Source organism: Drosophila suzukii, chromosome X, assembly GCF_043229965.1.
Source record: "Drosophila suzukii chromosome X, CBGP_Dsuzu_IsoJpt1.0, whole genome shotgun sequence".
NCBI classification, from domain to species: domain Eukaryota; kingdom Metazoa; phylum Arthropoda; class Insecta; order Diptera; family Drosophilidae; genus Drosophila; species Drosophila suzukii.
Window position 1 is genome coordinate 17,164,169 of NC_092084.1, and position 15,311 is coordinate 17,179,479.

The 15,311-nt window shown below is 40.0% G+C and overlaps 4 protein-coding genes across 5 annotated transcripts; 3 read left to right on the top strand and 1 right to left on the bottom strand.

Annotated features, from left to right (window-relative positions):
* Positions 1-3,497: 3,497 nt before the first annotated feature.
* On the top strand, positions 3,498-6,923 carry regucalcin. 2 transcript variants are annotated; one of them, XM_017068353.4, is made up of 3 exons: positions 3,498-3,556; positions 5,762-6,480; positions 6,645-6,923. In XM_017068353.4, exons 2-3 carry the CDS (start codon positions 5,762-5,764, stop codon positions 6,835-6,837), a joined length of 912 nt encoding a protein of 303 aa, XP_016923842.1. In that variant the 5' UTR covers positions 3,498-3,556; the 3' UTR covers positions 6,838-6,923. The 2 variants fall into 2 exon arrangements, with proteins under 2 accessions (XP_016923842.1, XP_016923841.2); XM_017068352.4 differs by lacking the exon at positions 3,498-3,556 and adding an exon at positions 4,993-5,113.
* A 1,816-nt stretch (positions 6,924-8,739) lies between these two features.
* Positions 8,740-9,626, bottom strand: Chrac-16 (chromatin accessibility complex protein 1). The gene has a single exon (XM_017068397.4). The coding sequence runs from the start codon at positions 9,537-9,539 to the stop codon at positions 9,147-9,149; it is 393 nt and encodes a 130-aa protein (XP_016923886.1). The 5' UTR covers positions 9,540-9,626; the 3' UTR covers positions 8,740-9,146.
* A 587-nt stretch (positions 9,627-10,213) lies between these two features.
* Positions 10,214-13,083, top strand: Lsm12a (LSM12 homolog a). The gene is made up of 5 exons (XM_017068369.4): positions 10,214-10,868; positions 11,673-11,803; positions 11,861-11,977; positions 12,037-12,168; positions 12,884-13,083. Exons 1-5 carry the CDS (start codon positions 10,724-10,726, stop codon positions 13,010-13,012), a joined length of 654 nt encoding a protein of 217 aa, XP_016923858.1. The 5' UTR covers positions 10,214-10,723; the 3' UTR covers positions 13,013-13,083.
* Positions 13,084-13,583: 500 nt separating this feature from the next.
* On the top strand, positions 13,584-15,264 carry Tango4 (transport and golgi organization 4). The gene is made up of 2 exons (XM_017068372.4): positions 13,584-13,795; positions 13,873-15,264. Exons 1-2 carry the CDS (start codon positions 13,683-13,685, stop codon positions 15,188-15,190), a joined length of 1,431 nt encoding a protein of 476 aa, XP_016923861.1. The 5' UTR covers positions 13,584-13,682; the 3' UTR covers positions 15,191-15,264.
* The last annotated feature ends 47 nt before the right edge of the window (positions 15,265-15,311 follow it).

Sequence of the window (15,311 nt, forward strand, 5' to 3'; positions counted from 1 at the left end):
CGCAATCCATCAATTGCAAATACTCTACCGCAGTAAACTGGCTGAAGAAAATGGATGCCACATCCTGGAATTGCCACTGGTTGCGGTATAAACACAATATCAACGTCTTTCAGAGGAAATCATTCCTTCTCCAGTATAATAAATCTAACTAATGTGAAATTTCTGCTTTGTTTTATTATTATAACACAAAATAAACGTCTTTCAGAGGAAATCATTCCTTCTCCAGAATAATAAATGTAACTAATGAGAAATTTATGATTTATGTTTTATTATTATAACACAAAATAAACGTCTTTCAGAGGAAATCATTCATTCTCCAGAATAATAAATGTAACTAATGAGAAATTTCTGATTTATGTTTTATTATTATAACACAATATCGAAGTAGTTAAGAGGAAATCATTCATTCTCCAGTATAATATACCTAACTAATCGAAAAATTCTTCTTTATGTCTTATTATTATTATAATGCACCGGAGATTCGACAATTAATGTTTTTAAAATCCCAGGCGCACTTTATTTAAATTTGGCGGGTATACGGCAGAGTAACTTTAGGGTGACCATAAAACCACCCTTGCCAGACAGTTGTTCAAAAAGGGAACAAGTTGGCAGCCCTCATAACCGCCAGCTGACCCCACAGTGTGTTTTTGTTATTGTAATTTTATCTTTTTCCCTCGTTTATTTTCTTAATTATTTTGGTTAATTCAACTGCAGTTAATTGGGCACGCTAATCGCTAATCGTAAGTAGGCAACCACAAGTTGCACGGTGATGCAAAGTCGCTGCAACTTCGGCTAATTTGCACAATGATAATGGCCTTGACATAGAACAGGGGCAATAACACAATTGATGAACGCAGCACAAAAAGAAAACGAAAACCGGTCCAACAACAACAACAGCACGCGCTTTTTGCTTTCCCTTTGCACTGCAATTCCGCTTTTGAATGTAACGGAACTTCGACTCATTTTGTTTTGCTTACAAATTTGTTATTTACTTTTTACAATTTCAATGTAGAATGTAATATTTTAAAATAAGAAATACCTGCATACATATAAAAAATGATTTAAATTGTATTCCAATTTAGGTATTCATTAAAATATCCCTTTATAATAACTCTTCATTATCTTTACGTAGATCTAATTTACCATCTAGATTTTTTTTTAATTTTTGAGATAAAAAACTACCTGAAAATAGATTCTTTTTATTTATTTATTTTAGAAAAAATCTTTCTCTTTGTTATTCCTTATTTTCCATATTTTCTTAAGTACATTTAATATTATTTATTGGTTTTCTAGGATACTTTTGATGTATCAATTCTGAAAAAACACCAGTTTTAGCAAGTTTTCCATCTAGGATTCCAGACACAACATTTTTCAGATTCATAATAAGGTTTACAATATATTATTATAAAAATAAAAATCTGAAATATTTCAATATTTTAACTCCAAGGATCGTAGGAACAATCGACTCAAATAAGATACAATTAGTTTGTTTTAAAGACAGTATTTACATCTCATTAGAATTGTTCTTTAAGTAATAATATATGTTGTCTTTAACTTTCTAATTATATCATTCATGCACAGAGTGGAAAATAAAAATATATATTACTTATAAAAATATAATATATATAATAATAATATTATTAAAATCAAATGTTTTAAAAACATAATGAAAATGGATAGGAAATTCAAAGAGAATCACTATGGAATTTTCCTTTTCCGCGTGTGGCTGTCCTAAGTGGGTGATTTTTTGATTAAAAAACAGATCAGGTTAATTTTTAAAACTTATTGATGGAAACTATAGTCTGTAAATAACCTTATACAACAAATAATTTGAATGCAATTCCCAAAAGAGGCTTAAAAAAGATAAGAGTTTGATGTTTTTGAGATAATCTCTTAAAATTTTGGGTATACTGTATAGAGAGGACCGAAAGTTGGCGTCGAACCTATCGAATTTGGATTGTAAGAGGTCGTACATTCCTTATCGATGGACAGGCGAGCAAATAAGCCCATAAATCTTGAAGCAATTAATTAAATAGCAATTTAAATTTAAAGTTGCGATGGAAATAGAAAAGCCCAGTCAGGGGCCAACTGGGGTGACCACCGTCTGCCGATAAGGGGACCACACTTTCGCCCCGAGATTCGGATTGGGATTCGGGCGCAGTCATGGTTCGCAATTCCCCCCTCAACCCCAGATCCCACTTTCTGGGTGCAAAGAGCAGTGAAAGATGCGCCATAAATAACCACTGGAGGTCATGTGGCCAGTGATATCAGCTCTTTCATGGAGATATCCACTTATAGAGCCATCCTTGTGCATCCCAGCCACAGTGGCTCGGATGCCATTTATCGCCACAAGTGTGCAACTTATCTGCGGCCCAGCGGAAACATAGAAAGTCGCTAAAAAGTATCAAACAAAAGTATTCATTATAAGAAATTATAATATAAATGTTTTAAAATGTCTTTTATCGCTAGGCGCCCACACGACACGCCCACTCCTGTGCAAATTGCACATAATATTGCAAAATCTGCTACACTTTCTTAACCCCATAACGCGGTCTGGGGTCTTATATTCCCAAGAAAGAACTTTTAGACTCGGGGTTTTTAATAACAAATCAATCGCGAATTTCTTAAAACAAGATAGACCACGTATACATTTTTATTGGTTTTAACCATTTCAAATGCTCTTACGATGCATTTTTCAACCAAAACGATTCCGCGAATTCTTCAGAGCCAGGGGAACTTCTTTAACAGTTTTCTTGTGACATCGGCATCGTGACGTGAATGTTTATAATATGCAGATCAGTAATTTAATTTAAGTAAACAAGGCAAGATATTTTCCAAACATTTCGAAAAAAAGTAATGGGTATTTTATTCATAAAATGGGATTTAAATTTCATAGGCATCAAATATATTCATAATATATTTATATAATTTTTCACATATTTGTTGATCAACATAAATTCAGGTTTAAAATATTTATTCTGTGAATTGTTAATCGGTATTTAAAAACCTGGCTCAATCATGCCCTGATCGATGAAAAAAAAATGCGGAAAAGCGTAGAAGTGGTTTTTATACTTTGAAGGCATTTTTGTTTACATTTTAAAGTAAAACCTACTTTTATTTTAACAAGCGGACGAGTAAACGAACCCACGAATTATTTAAAAACCATTCCATTATTTGTAGGCTATTTTTAATTTTCCGTTATTGTTTTATTTGTGATACACAACCTTAGGATTTAGAAAATGACTAATCATGATTCAGAAAATTTGACCTTTAGCTCCTCTTTGTTTTTTTTAAATATAACATTAAATTTGGTCAGCGGGTTAATTGGGCTGTTGCCGGCTTGTGTTATCAAGGCGGGTTATCCAGCCCTCCAATTGCGCTCTTATCAGTCGCCGGGGTACTAGGTCTTGGCGAGATTGCCTGTCACGCCCGTGCCGGCTGGGGTATATAAGATTTGGGCGGATCGGGTAGAATTCAGTTTGAACGCGTTACTCGACGAGCCGTGTCCAAGGATTCTCATTCTCAGTTGCCATCTACAGCAAAAACTTCTTCGAAGGTAGGTCCTCCAGGAAGCCTGTCCCTATTTTTTTCAAGTGACAAAGTGATTTCTGAACAAAGTTTACCCATGGTCGATGATTTAATTAAAAGAAATTGGAACCAAAATTCATAAAGGAAATAAAAAAAATCCTTTTAAAAATTAAAACCCTTTTGAAATCGAAATAATGCTGAACATTATAATAATGGTTGTAAAAAGTGAGAAAAGTGTTTTAATATTAATACAAATATTGAGACATCCTTCGAAAGCCTTCAATTTAATTTTTCAAAAAATAATTTTTTTTTATTAAATTGCTAATTTTGAGTTAGGTTTCATCAAAAATTATTTTCAAATATTAAAGTACTTACAAATAAAAAATAAAAAAAGATTTGATTTAAAAAAAAAAATTGTTCAATTAAACAAAACTTCAAACTAAGTACATTTTAAAGAAAGTTTGTTTTCGAGTACGCATGATATGCAAAAAATAGGTTTTGAACCTAAAAACCTGGAAATTTAGAGTTCAAAGCCTACTTTTAGTTTAACATGCGAACGGGAAAACGAGCATAAATATTTTTAATAAGACTTAAAGAATTTGTCTGTCAAAGGCTAAATAATTGAAAATTATTATTCCTGTTAAAATTGTACATATTGGACTTTAAGAGAAGATCGCAAACTTTAGATTTTACCCTGACCACACCCACTGTGCCATTTACATGTGGCTGATAACAGGAGTCCCCGCCACAAAACATAAACATCTCTTGGAGGTTTAAACTTGACCAATTCAATAACACCAGCAGCCGTCGCAGCGACAACAAAAGTCAATTAAAAGCCCACAACAAACGATGCTAAATGGCAAGCGTAATCAAAGTTAAAAGTTAATCGTTCCTTTTGTTTTTTTCTGTTGCTTCTGCTGAGTAAGTGAAGGGCATGACGTCACAGAGCACAGCTGCATTGCACAGTGGTACATTTTACCAATCTAGCTTCCAAAAAAATTTAAAGTGCTTCCTTTTTTTAAAGTGGTTTTTAAAAGAAGACGTTTTAGGCAATGAATTTAATCTTAGTTACTTTACAAATTGGTTGAAAAAATTTCAACAATTTAATTACATTTTTTTTTTCTAAAATAAAGTTTTTACGTACTAAAAAATTTCCATCACAAAATATTGCTTTTCACACTCTTGATATAATAATGTCACAATTTAAACATAAGTATTCTAGTAAAACAGTTATAATAATAAAAAATCGTATAAAAAAATCAACTAAAAATAAAAAATTCCAAACAAGGAAACGAACTCTTGTCAAAAAAACACCACTGTGCACCTTCGGTCAGTGGAAAAATTGATCTCAGAACATGGAAATGAAAATCAATAAATAATCTCTCGTTTCGTTTGTGTTCCGCTTGCGATGATGCTGGTTCTCAGTTAATGTAATGTCAAGCCCCTGGTTTGGAGGTAATAAAAGCCTCTCCCGCCGACAGCTTTAGCTTCAGTTTTGAGTCGGAACCCCAGAAAGACAGATCGCGCGATGATTCTACAGTCCTTACTGATTCCAGTGCTTATAGCGTGCATCTTTGGACTAACGGTAGAGGATCTATAACTCAGTAGTTCCCATTATCAGTGACTTTTAGAACACCTCAATATTTAGGACACATAAAGTTAATGGTTAAAAGCATCCTTTTTTAAAGGATATAGTGTTTTTGTTTTCAAATCGAACTAGAAAAACTGTTCTGAGTAGTTTTGATAATAATCGAACTCTTAAAACTGTTCGGAGCAATTTGATAATACAATTCAATATTATCTCTGTGAAAAATAATCCCAATGGTCATTTACTTGTCATAAATGTGTCATTTTGTTTTTTTATAATAATTACTCTCTACTCAAAAATTAAAATGCCAAATTAAGCAATTTTCGCTAAAGGGTTACAGTCTACTGCTCAGACTAATTTTTTTAATCAAAACTTAGATTTTTAATATATAAATAGGTTTTTAAACCTTTATTACCTCATTATCACACAAAATTATCACTGACTTTTGGGTATCATTCACACGTCCATTTCTAATGTAGGTGATAATAATAATTCTTAGAGACCTCAATTAGCTATAGCTGATACTGGATAATATTTTGTAAAGGTTTCGTTTTTACTATACACTTGTTATATAAATAACTATAATGAATTTGATGCATTGTAATAGGTATGGTAATCGAAATTCCTCTTTCCCATTCCATAAAGATGTCCTACAAGGTTGAACCGCTGCCCGATTCCTACGCCGGCCTGGGCGAGGGTCCCCACTGGGATGTGGCCAGGCAGAGCCTGTACTACGTGGACCTGGAGGCCGGCAGCCTGCTGCGCTACGACTTTGCCCAGAACAAGGTCTACAAGACGAAGATCGAGGGTGAGACCCTGGCCGGATTCGTGCTGCCGGTGGAGGGACGTCCCAATGAGTTCGCCGTGGGCTGTGGCCGCCGCGTGGTGATCGTCAACTGGGACGGAGTGTCCCCCACCGCCAAGGTGGTGAGCACCCTGTTCGAGGTGCAGCCGCTGATGGACAAGAACCGTCTGAACGACGCCAAGGTGGATCCTCGTGGTCGCTTCTTTGGCGGCACCATGCGCTACATTGGTGACGAGTTCGAGTTCCGCCACGGAGAGCTGTACCGCTGGGAGGCCGGCGGCCAGGTTTCGGTGATCAAGGGCGATGTGGGCATCTCCAACGGACTCGCCTGGGACGAGAAGGCCAAGAAGTTCTACTACATCGACACCACCGACTACGAGGTGAAGTCCTACGACTACGACTTTAACACCGGCGTGGCCACCAATCCCAAGGTGATCTTCAACCTGCGCAAGAACAGCCCCAAGGATCATCTGCTGCCCGATGGTCTGACCATCGATACCGAGGGCAACCTGTATGTGGCCACCTTCAACGGAGCCACCATCTTCAAGATTAACCCCAAGTAAGAACTAAATCGTTGATGCTATTGTATTGTGATAGATTTTGACCCCTATTTAAATGGGTTCTTTCATCTTTTGTTTAATATTTCTGAGCTCTATTATCTTAACTCCTTAAAACATATTTCTCATGATCCAACTCTAATATTTTTACATTGATCCGTTGCAGCACTGGCAAGGTCCTTCTGGAGATCAAGTTCCCCACCAAGCAGATCACCTCCGCCGCCTTCGGTGGTCCCAACTTGGACATCCTGTTCGTGACCACCGCCGCCAAGTTCGATCAGCCCGCTCCTGCTGGCACCACCTACAAGGTGACTGGCCTGAATGCCACCGGTTACCCCGGCGTCAACCTGAAGGTCTAGGAGCTGCAATCTCTATCCTCAGCACGCAATATAATGTACCAATCGAATCCAAGTGCAATTATATGTTATACTCTTTAAAGTTGTAACTCTCATCTTTTGTTATTATACCCGTTACTCGTAGAGTAAAAGGGTATACTAGATTCGTCGGAAAGTATGTAACAGGCAGAAGGAAGCGTTTCCGACCCCATAAAGTATATATATTCTTGATCAGGATCACTAGCCGAGTCGATCTAGCCATGTCCGTCTGTCCGTCTGTCCGTCTGTCCGTCTGTCCGTCTGACCGTCTGTCCGTCTGTCCGTCTGTCCGTCTGTCTGTCCGGATGAACGCTGAGATCTCGGAAACTATGAGAGTTAGGCTATTGAGATTTGGCGTACAGATTCCTGAGCTTCTTACGCAGCGCAAGTTTGTTTCAGTAGACTGCCACGCCCACTCTAACGCCCACAAACCGCCCAAAACTGAAACTCCTACAGTTTTGATGCTAGATAGAAAATTTTAACTGAAATGTATTGTTCTCATCAATACCTATCGATTGACCTAAAAAAAAGTTTGCCACGCCCACTTTAACGCCCACAAACCGCGAAAACCTGTGACGCCCACAATTTGGATGCTAGATAGAAAATTTTAACTGAAATGTATTGTTCTCATCAATACCTATCGATTGACCTAAAAAAAAGTTTGCCACGCCCACTTTAACGCCCACAAACCGCGAAAACCTGTGACGCCCACAATTTGGATGCTAGATGAAAAATTTTAACTGAAATGTATTGGTGTCGTCAATACCTATCGATTGATCCAAAAATAAATTTGCCACGCCCACTCTAACGCCCATAACGCTTAAATCTGTCTACCGCCGGTAGGTGGCGCATTTTAATTTCGCTTTGCTGCTTGCATATCTCCATTTCCCTTTGAGTAAGGGGTATCTTATAGTCGAGGTACTCGACTATAGCGTTCTTCCTTGTTTTTATTTGGAAGGAAGGAGTTAACTTGTTTACAAAACTTGGGGAAATATAAGCTTAGAATCATAACTATCTCAAACTTTAATCAATTAGAGATTTAAATGAGAATTTTCTATTTCTCACTTAAGACACAAGGTTATTTTTGGATCATATATACTAGTTTACAAGGGGTTAATATTCGGAATAATTTAAATTGGTTACACTTGATTCTTTTAAATCCACATTTAATTTTTATACCCGTTACTCGTAGAGCAAAAGGGTATACTAGATTCGTCGGAAAGTATGTAACAGGCAGAAGGAAGCGTTTCCGACCCCATTAAGTATCAGGATCACTAGCCGAGTCGATCTAGCCATGTCCGTCTGTCCTTCTGTCCGTCTGTCTGTCCGGATGAACGCTGAGATCTCGGAAACTATGGGAGCTAGGCTATTGGGATTTGGCGTGCAGATTCCTGAGCTTCTTACGCAGCGCAAGTTTGTTTCAGTAGAGTGCCACGCCCACTCTAACGCCCACAAACCGCCCAAAACTGTAACTCCTACAGTTTTGATGCTAGAATAAAAATTTTAACTGAAATGTAATGTTCTCATCAATACCTATCGATTAGTCCGCATTTTAATCTCGCTTTGCTACTTGCATTTCTCTATTTAGCTGAGTAACGGGTATCTGATAGTCGAGGTACTCGACTATAGCGTTCTTCCTTGTTTTTTTTTATTTTATATAAAGCTAACTTAAGGTTAAAAATATATTCCTAAGGCCTTAAGCTCGTTGAGGGTTAAAATCCAAACTATTTGCAAAGGTTAAATGAGTTTTGAGTAAAAATAAATAAATTAGTGTTGAGGTAAGTGAATTGTTCTGCTGACGCTTCTTTACAGCAACGAACTTAAGGCTTTTTCTAGGTTAAGGACTGTTTTCTCATCCGCATGTTTAACTAAAAGATGGTTTTAAACTACATATTTCATACGATTTGAAGTTTAATATCTATTTCTGCAGACAAGTAAAGGAGCCTTATAATGTATAATTTTAATCTGGTAACTAATGTGTTTTAACAAGTAAACCTAGAGCTATATTATAATTGATAAGATGGTTATTCGCAAGAATATAGGTTAAAATTGACAATTGAAGTTAAAAGGTGGTGAAAATTATTAAAAAATTATCTAAGCATGTACAATTTATGGGCTTATCAGAAGCACACACTCGCTCCGTAATCATCTCGCGATCTGGTGGTCACTTGGAGGACACAATATGCTTCTTAGTTAATCAGAGGTTATACACAATCATTTACTTATCTAGTGGGCTGGCCTAAACCAAGAGATAGCGGGGCGTTAAAATCAGTTGGTGGCAATGGATCGTCCATTCACTCATCCGACTCTGAACCGGATTCGGAATCGTCGTCGTCGCTGCCAGCGGAGCGGTTCAATCGCAGCATCTCCTGGAACTCGTGCACCCTGATCTTCTCCGGCACGATCTGCAGCAGGAACTCGAGGTTCTTGCTCTTGTTGACCAGCTGCGAGAGGTGCTCGTACTTTAGGGTTTCGCTGTTTTTCTGCGGAAATGCATCCACATAAGCTTCTCCCGCCAAATGCCGCACGAAGAGTTCCGTGCACTTGGTCATCAGGAAGAGCACTTCGTTGGTGATTAGCCCCGTGTCCATGGAGCTCTTCATGATGGTCCGCACCCGGCTGAGGGGCAGGACGGTCTCGGCGTTGGGGGCGCGCTCCACGGGCGATTGGATCTTGGGTTCGCCCATTGTTTTGATTTTCGGTTAGTTTGGCTTGGGTTTTGGAACTAAGCTATCGCTATCGATAATTTAAATGGCATGGCCAGCTGTTTATCGCATTGCTAACAATCGAAAACAAAGAAGAAGCCAGTGTGCCCGCCGCTTTGGTTGCCAAGCAATACCGATAGTACTTGTAACGGTATTATTTGTATTTGTAATTTATCGTTTTAGCTTTTTTTTTAAGTTTTTTAAGTTGCGCCTTTGCGTTCAACAATTAACATAAAAATTCTCAAGCGATTCGGCCTCGCTTTATATTTATATTTCATTTTTAAAGTTCTTTAAATTTATTATTGGTTAATTAGCACTGGTTTAAGGCACTTTGTGGACAATATTAACCAAATTTGTTTGCTTTTAAATGTTTGCTAGCTCTGACCTATTGAAAAAGAGCTTAATTTTGCACATCATAACGAAAAATCAAAGTAGTCTTTTATTACGAATGACAAGATGAAACATTGCTAGGCCGGGATAAATAAATTTTAACGTTTAGAGCATATTACATTCATCCAAAAACTATATATTCAAAATAAGTTCGTTAAATCACAACATTTTGGAGAGCCGGTAAGTAGTTTACGCTTGGGAGTTGCCACCCCCCGCGAATCGATGAATATCGATGCCTATCGCTGCGCGGCATGTGCAACACTGCGTTTTTCTGCTGCCCCCTTTTGGCTGTTGTTTCGTGTGTTGACCAATAAATTTTTCGCATATTTTCTCAACTTTTCAATTACCGAACCGCAAGTGGCGCCAACGCACACCGTCGAAGGCCGGCTAACCGAGTAACCAGCGAGTTTTTGGCCAAGTCAAGTGGATCAATACGAGCAGCAGGACCAGGATCTCGACCAGATCGCAAGGAAGCGCGACATTTGCATTGCAGCGGTTCAAGTGAAAGCGAGAGAGCGACACGGGCAGACGGCGCGAGAGAGACAGAGAGAGTGCGAGCGAGAGAGCCAGTGAAATCCTTTCCAGAAATCGGGGAATCCTTGGCCAGGCAGCTGCTCCTTCCACTGCTACCACTTTTTGCAACGTTGTGTGCAAAACAGGCGGGACAACCACCAGCATCCAAATCCGAAGCGGGTTACAGAGACACAGCCACAGCCATATCCACACAGCTTGTGGGTGCACCTTTCCAGTTGGCCAATCTTATCCAGCAATTAAAAATGGCCGCTGCCGCTGCGAGCGCAGTGAATGCAGTGAACGACTGCTTCAGCATTGGATCCACAGTCGTCTGCACGACCTGTTTCAACGAGGAGGTGGAGGGCGAGGTGCTGGCCTTCGATCACAACACAAAGATGCTTATCCTGAGTATCCTTTTTCAAAGAAAACACGCTCACCCGACCGCCAGGTGAAAGTCGACACTTTCCCCGGCTTTATATAACGTTTAGGGATTATATTCAATGTCACCAGTCCGTGGTAAATGGTGTTTGAGTTATCCTAATTGGAAGTCAAATGCGCATTAACCATTGAACACTCTCTATTTATCATTCAATTTCACTTGACCACAGTATTTAACAAAAATTATGGTGGTTCCAAAAGTGGTTGCTATTCAATTTTCTTTCAATATGCTTACAAGTTGTTTTGCCTAACGTTTACATTTCCTAAACTTTGTTAGAACCAAAGATTCTACCTATAAAATCGATTTTATTTTTGTTTTTGTAAAATTAACTAAATCTTATAAGTTTTTACAAATGATTAACCATTTGTATTACCTATTGCATCATTATTAGATTGTCTTAACTTAAAGTCCCATACAAGTTTTTCTTTGATTGTTTCATTTAAGCATCATCATTAAACTTTTTTACCTATTACCATAATTGAAGTATTCTGAACTTAAGTCACGGACAATCCTTATGTTTGCCTTTATTAAAAAGCCTCCGCGGATAGTCAACTTTTATCCATAACACATGGCTTCTTCTGAATGAAAATGAAATGAAATTGACAAGTTTAGGTTTTATAATCTTTAAATGACTGACTATAATTGGTTTTAATTAGTACTATTTAAGATTGCTTGACTCATATTATCTTGCCCAACTACTTGGTTCTCCGTACATCGAATATCTGCCTTCTCCGCTGCCCCTTTCTTCCTCTTTTCCCCTTTCAACCACATAGAATGCCGCTCCAAGTCCACTGAGGAGCTGAGTGATATCTACGCAATGAACCTCTCGCTGTGCAGCAACGTGCAGGTGGTCAAGGAGTGCAATGGCAACTTTGACGACCCGCAAAAGCTCAACCTGGAACAGGTAACCACATTCATACTTTTTCCTTGCACAAGTCTAACTCTTTTAACACTCTGGCAGGTGAAAATGCGTCTGCGTAAAACAGTAGAGCGAAGGCAAGACTACTTGAAGTCCAAGAACGCGGATGTCAGTCCAGAGGCACAGGAGCTTTATAGAGCGATAGCCAAACAATACGGGGTAATGACCTCTCAAACACTGCCAGTGATTATCCTATATATTTCCCATATGTTTAATAGTACAATGAAGTCTCATGGCAAGGACTTAACATACAAATCCTCAACGAAGTCACCATCTCGCCGCCGTACCGAGCCGACAACGTGGTGTCCAGCTCAAACAACGAAACTTCGTGCAACTACATCAAGCGCATCGTAAGCCATTGTCCAATCGCATGCCTTTCACACAAACTGTCATAGCTCAAAAATCAAGTGGGAGAAAGCCAAGATTACTTTATAGCTTACGAAATGGAATCTCCGGTTTTTAAGCTCTTTCTACATAGTTGAACTTTTTTAAGGATTTAAAAAAAAAATATTAAGGTTAGATCACACATAGAATATGCTTGAAATCAGCTGAAAATCTTAATCTTTACAAATTAAGTTTTGCCTTTTCGATGTGTTTTTCAAACACTATATGTAACAGGCCATATTTTGTTAATTCTAAAAGTTGAGAACATTCTGGACTTGCTGTGGTAAATTATGCAGTTCCATTTAGGGTTAATTATTGCGGTTTAGGTTACGATTATAATGGAATGGAATTGGGAACGGCGATAAGCAACGCTGATTTTAAAACTGAAAACTTTTTTGTTAATTATTCGGATTGAAACCTAAGTTCCTAGTAAGCAATTTTGCTGGCTTGTAAGCCATCACGATATTTATTAAAATTTTGTCAAAAGTTTTAAAAAGAAATAGATTTTGTCAAGTTTTTAAAAAAGATTTTCTTTCTTCAAAAGTATCTAAAATAGACAGAATAGAAATAAACACATTGTAGAGATTATACAAGGTACTATGTTTTATGACAGTTGTGTAGGAAGTTAGCGAAGAGTTCTTATAATAAGTTAATTTATTCCCCATCCATTCGATTGTCCAGATCAATCAGTTCTTCAACACAAGGCCATCACCGGTTCCAGAAAGTGGAGCTGCGGCCAGCACCTCGTCACCATCGGTGTCTCCCACGTCCTCATCTCTTGCATCTGGATCGCCGGTTCCCGCAAACTAATGATAATGAGAAAAAAATACACAAACAAAACAACACAAAAACAAAAAAACAGAAATGTGCTTCAAAAAGGACATCCCATTTGTTTTTAATTTTTTAGTGGGTTAAAGGTGGGTATTTTAAGATATAAGGGTTGTCCAAAGCAATTTTTGAAACGTACATACTTTGGTATGCTATATATTTTTGATTTGAAAATTTAATTTTAAAATTTTCTTTAATTCTCATACCATCAAACTGTTGCGAATCAAATATTGAAAACATTTCCAGACTATTGACAAAGAAGATATCCTGAAACCATTAAAAAATACAGTTCTGGCAATTAATTGAAGCTTTCAAAACAAGTTTATTTTAAATTTAAACAAGTTAAATATCACATTAAGCTAGATTTGCTTTCTTCAGGTTAAGGTTAACCGCATTGAAAATTTAAATTATATTTTGGTTTAAGATTTTTTGAAATAAATCGATTCATAGGAAAACACAAACTTAGCTTGAAAACAGCTAGATGGCAACGACTGCACTTGGCTTGAAAAAGCTAGATGGCATCACTGAACGCTTTGGAGAATTTCGATAACCGATAGTCCGACCATTGTGAATGGCTGTTTTGTGGCCAGATGCAAAAGCCGCATTTTTTAATCTATTTTCGAGAATAAACAATAAATAATAGCCGATTGCCATGGAAGATGTGCAAAAGCACAGCGTGCACACACTGATATTCCGCTCCCTGAAGCGCACCCACGATCTGTTTGTCTCGAACCAGGGAAATCTGCCGGAGATCGACGACCGACTGTGAGTATCAGGGGTTGTGTTGTGATGAAAGTGCCAGTTCCAGTTGCTAATCCTTGTGATTTGATTTCCGGGGACAGGGAGAAGCTGCGCCGTTCCATTAAGGCGAGGGACAGCTATGGCCTGGTGCTGGACAAGGCCGTGAAGATCAGCGAGGCCAGGAAGGGATCGGGAGCCCCAACGCCGGGCGACAAGCCACTGGCCATCACAGACGGTACTGCCGATGCCGCTGCGGGCAGCCTGGTTAAATACAATCCGGGCGGCAGGACAGCGGAGACCACTGTGCCCCTGGTCACCGGCAATCACACATCCCTGGTGCGCGCCTCGCTGGCCAACAATAATGGCGACAAGGGCGCCAATGGCACCGCCAGCAATCTGCAGCTGATACCCAAAAAGGCGCCCACCATACCCAAGCCCAAGTGGCATGCCCCCTGGAAGCTGTCGCGCGTCATCTCCGGCCATTTGGGCTGGGTGCGCTGCATTGCCGTGGAGCCGGGCAACGAGTGGTTCGCCACTGGGGCCGGCGATCGGGTGATCAAGATCTGGGATTTGGCCAGCGGCAAGCTGAAGCTATCGCTCACCGGTCATGTGAGCACTGTTCGCGGGGTGGCCGTCAGCTCAAAGCATCCCTATCTGTTCAGCTGCGGCGAGGACCGGCAGGTGAAGTGCTGGGATCTGGAATACAACAAGGTCATCCGGCACTACCATGGCCACTTGTCCGCCGTCTACTCGCTGGCCCTGCATCCGACCATCGATGTGCTGGCCACCTCGGGCCGCGACTCGACGGCCCGCATCTGGGACATGCGAACGAAAGCAAATGTGCACACGCTGACGGGGCACACGAACACGGTGGCCAGTGTGGTGGCCCAGGCCACGAATCCGCAGATCATCACCGGCTCCCACGACTCTACGGTGCGACTGTGGGATCTGGCCGCCGGCAAGAGCGTCTGCACCCTGACCAACCACAAGAAGTCAGTGCGCAGCATAGTCCTGCATCCATCGCTGTACATGTTCGCCTCCGCCTCGCCGGACAACATCAAGCAGTGGCGCTGTCCGGAGGGCAACTTTGTGCAGAACATATCCGGCCACACGGCCATTGTCAACTGCATGGCGGCCAACAATGATGGCGTGCTCGTCTCTGGCGGCGACAACGGCACCATGTTCTTCTGGGACTGGCGCACCGGCTACAATTTCCAGCGCTTCCAGGCACCCGTCCAGCCGGGCTCCATGGACAGCGAGGCGGGCATATTCGCCATGTGCTTCGACCAATCGGGCACCAGGCTGATCACCGCCGAGGCGGACAAGACCATCAAGGTGTACAAGGAGGACGACGAGGCCAGCGAGGAGTCGCACCCGGTCAACTGGCGGCCCGAGCTGCTCAAGCGACGCAAGTTCTAGAGTCCTAGTTTCTAAGCTACCATAGACTACAATTTTCCAAGCGATTTCATTAAAAACATGTATTTTAAAGACGAGAGACTTTCTACGTTATTTATGTAGAGGGGTACTTTTATTTAGATTT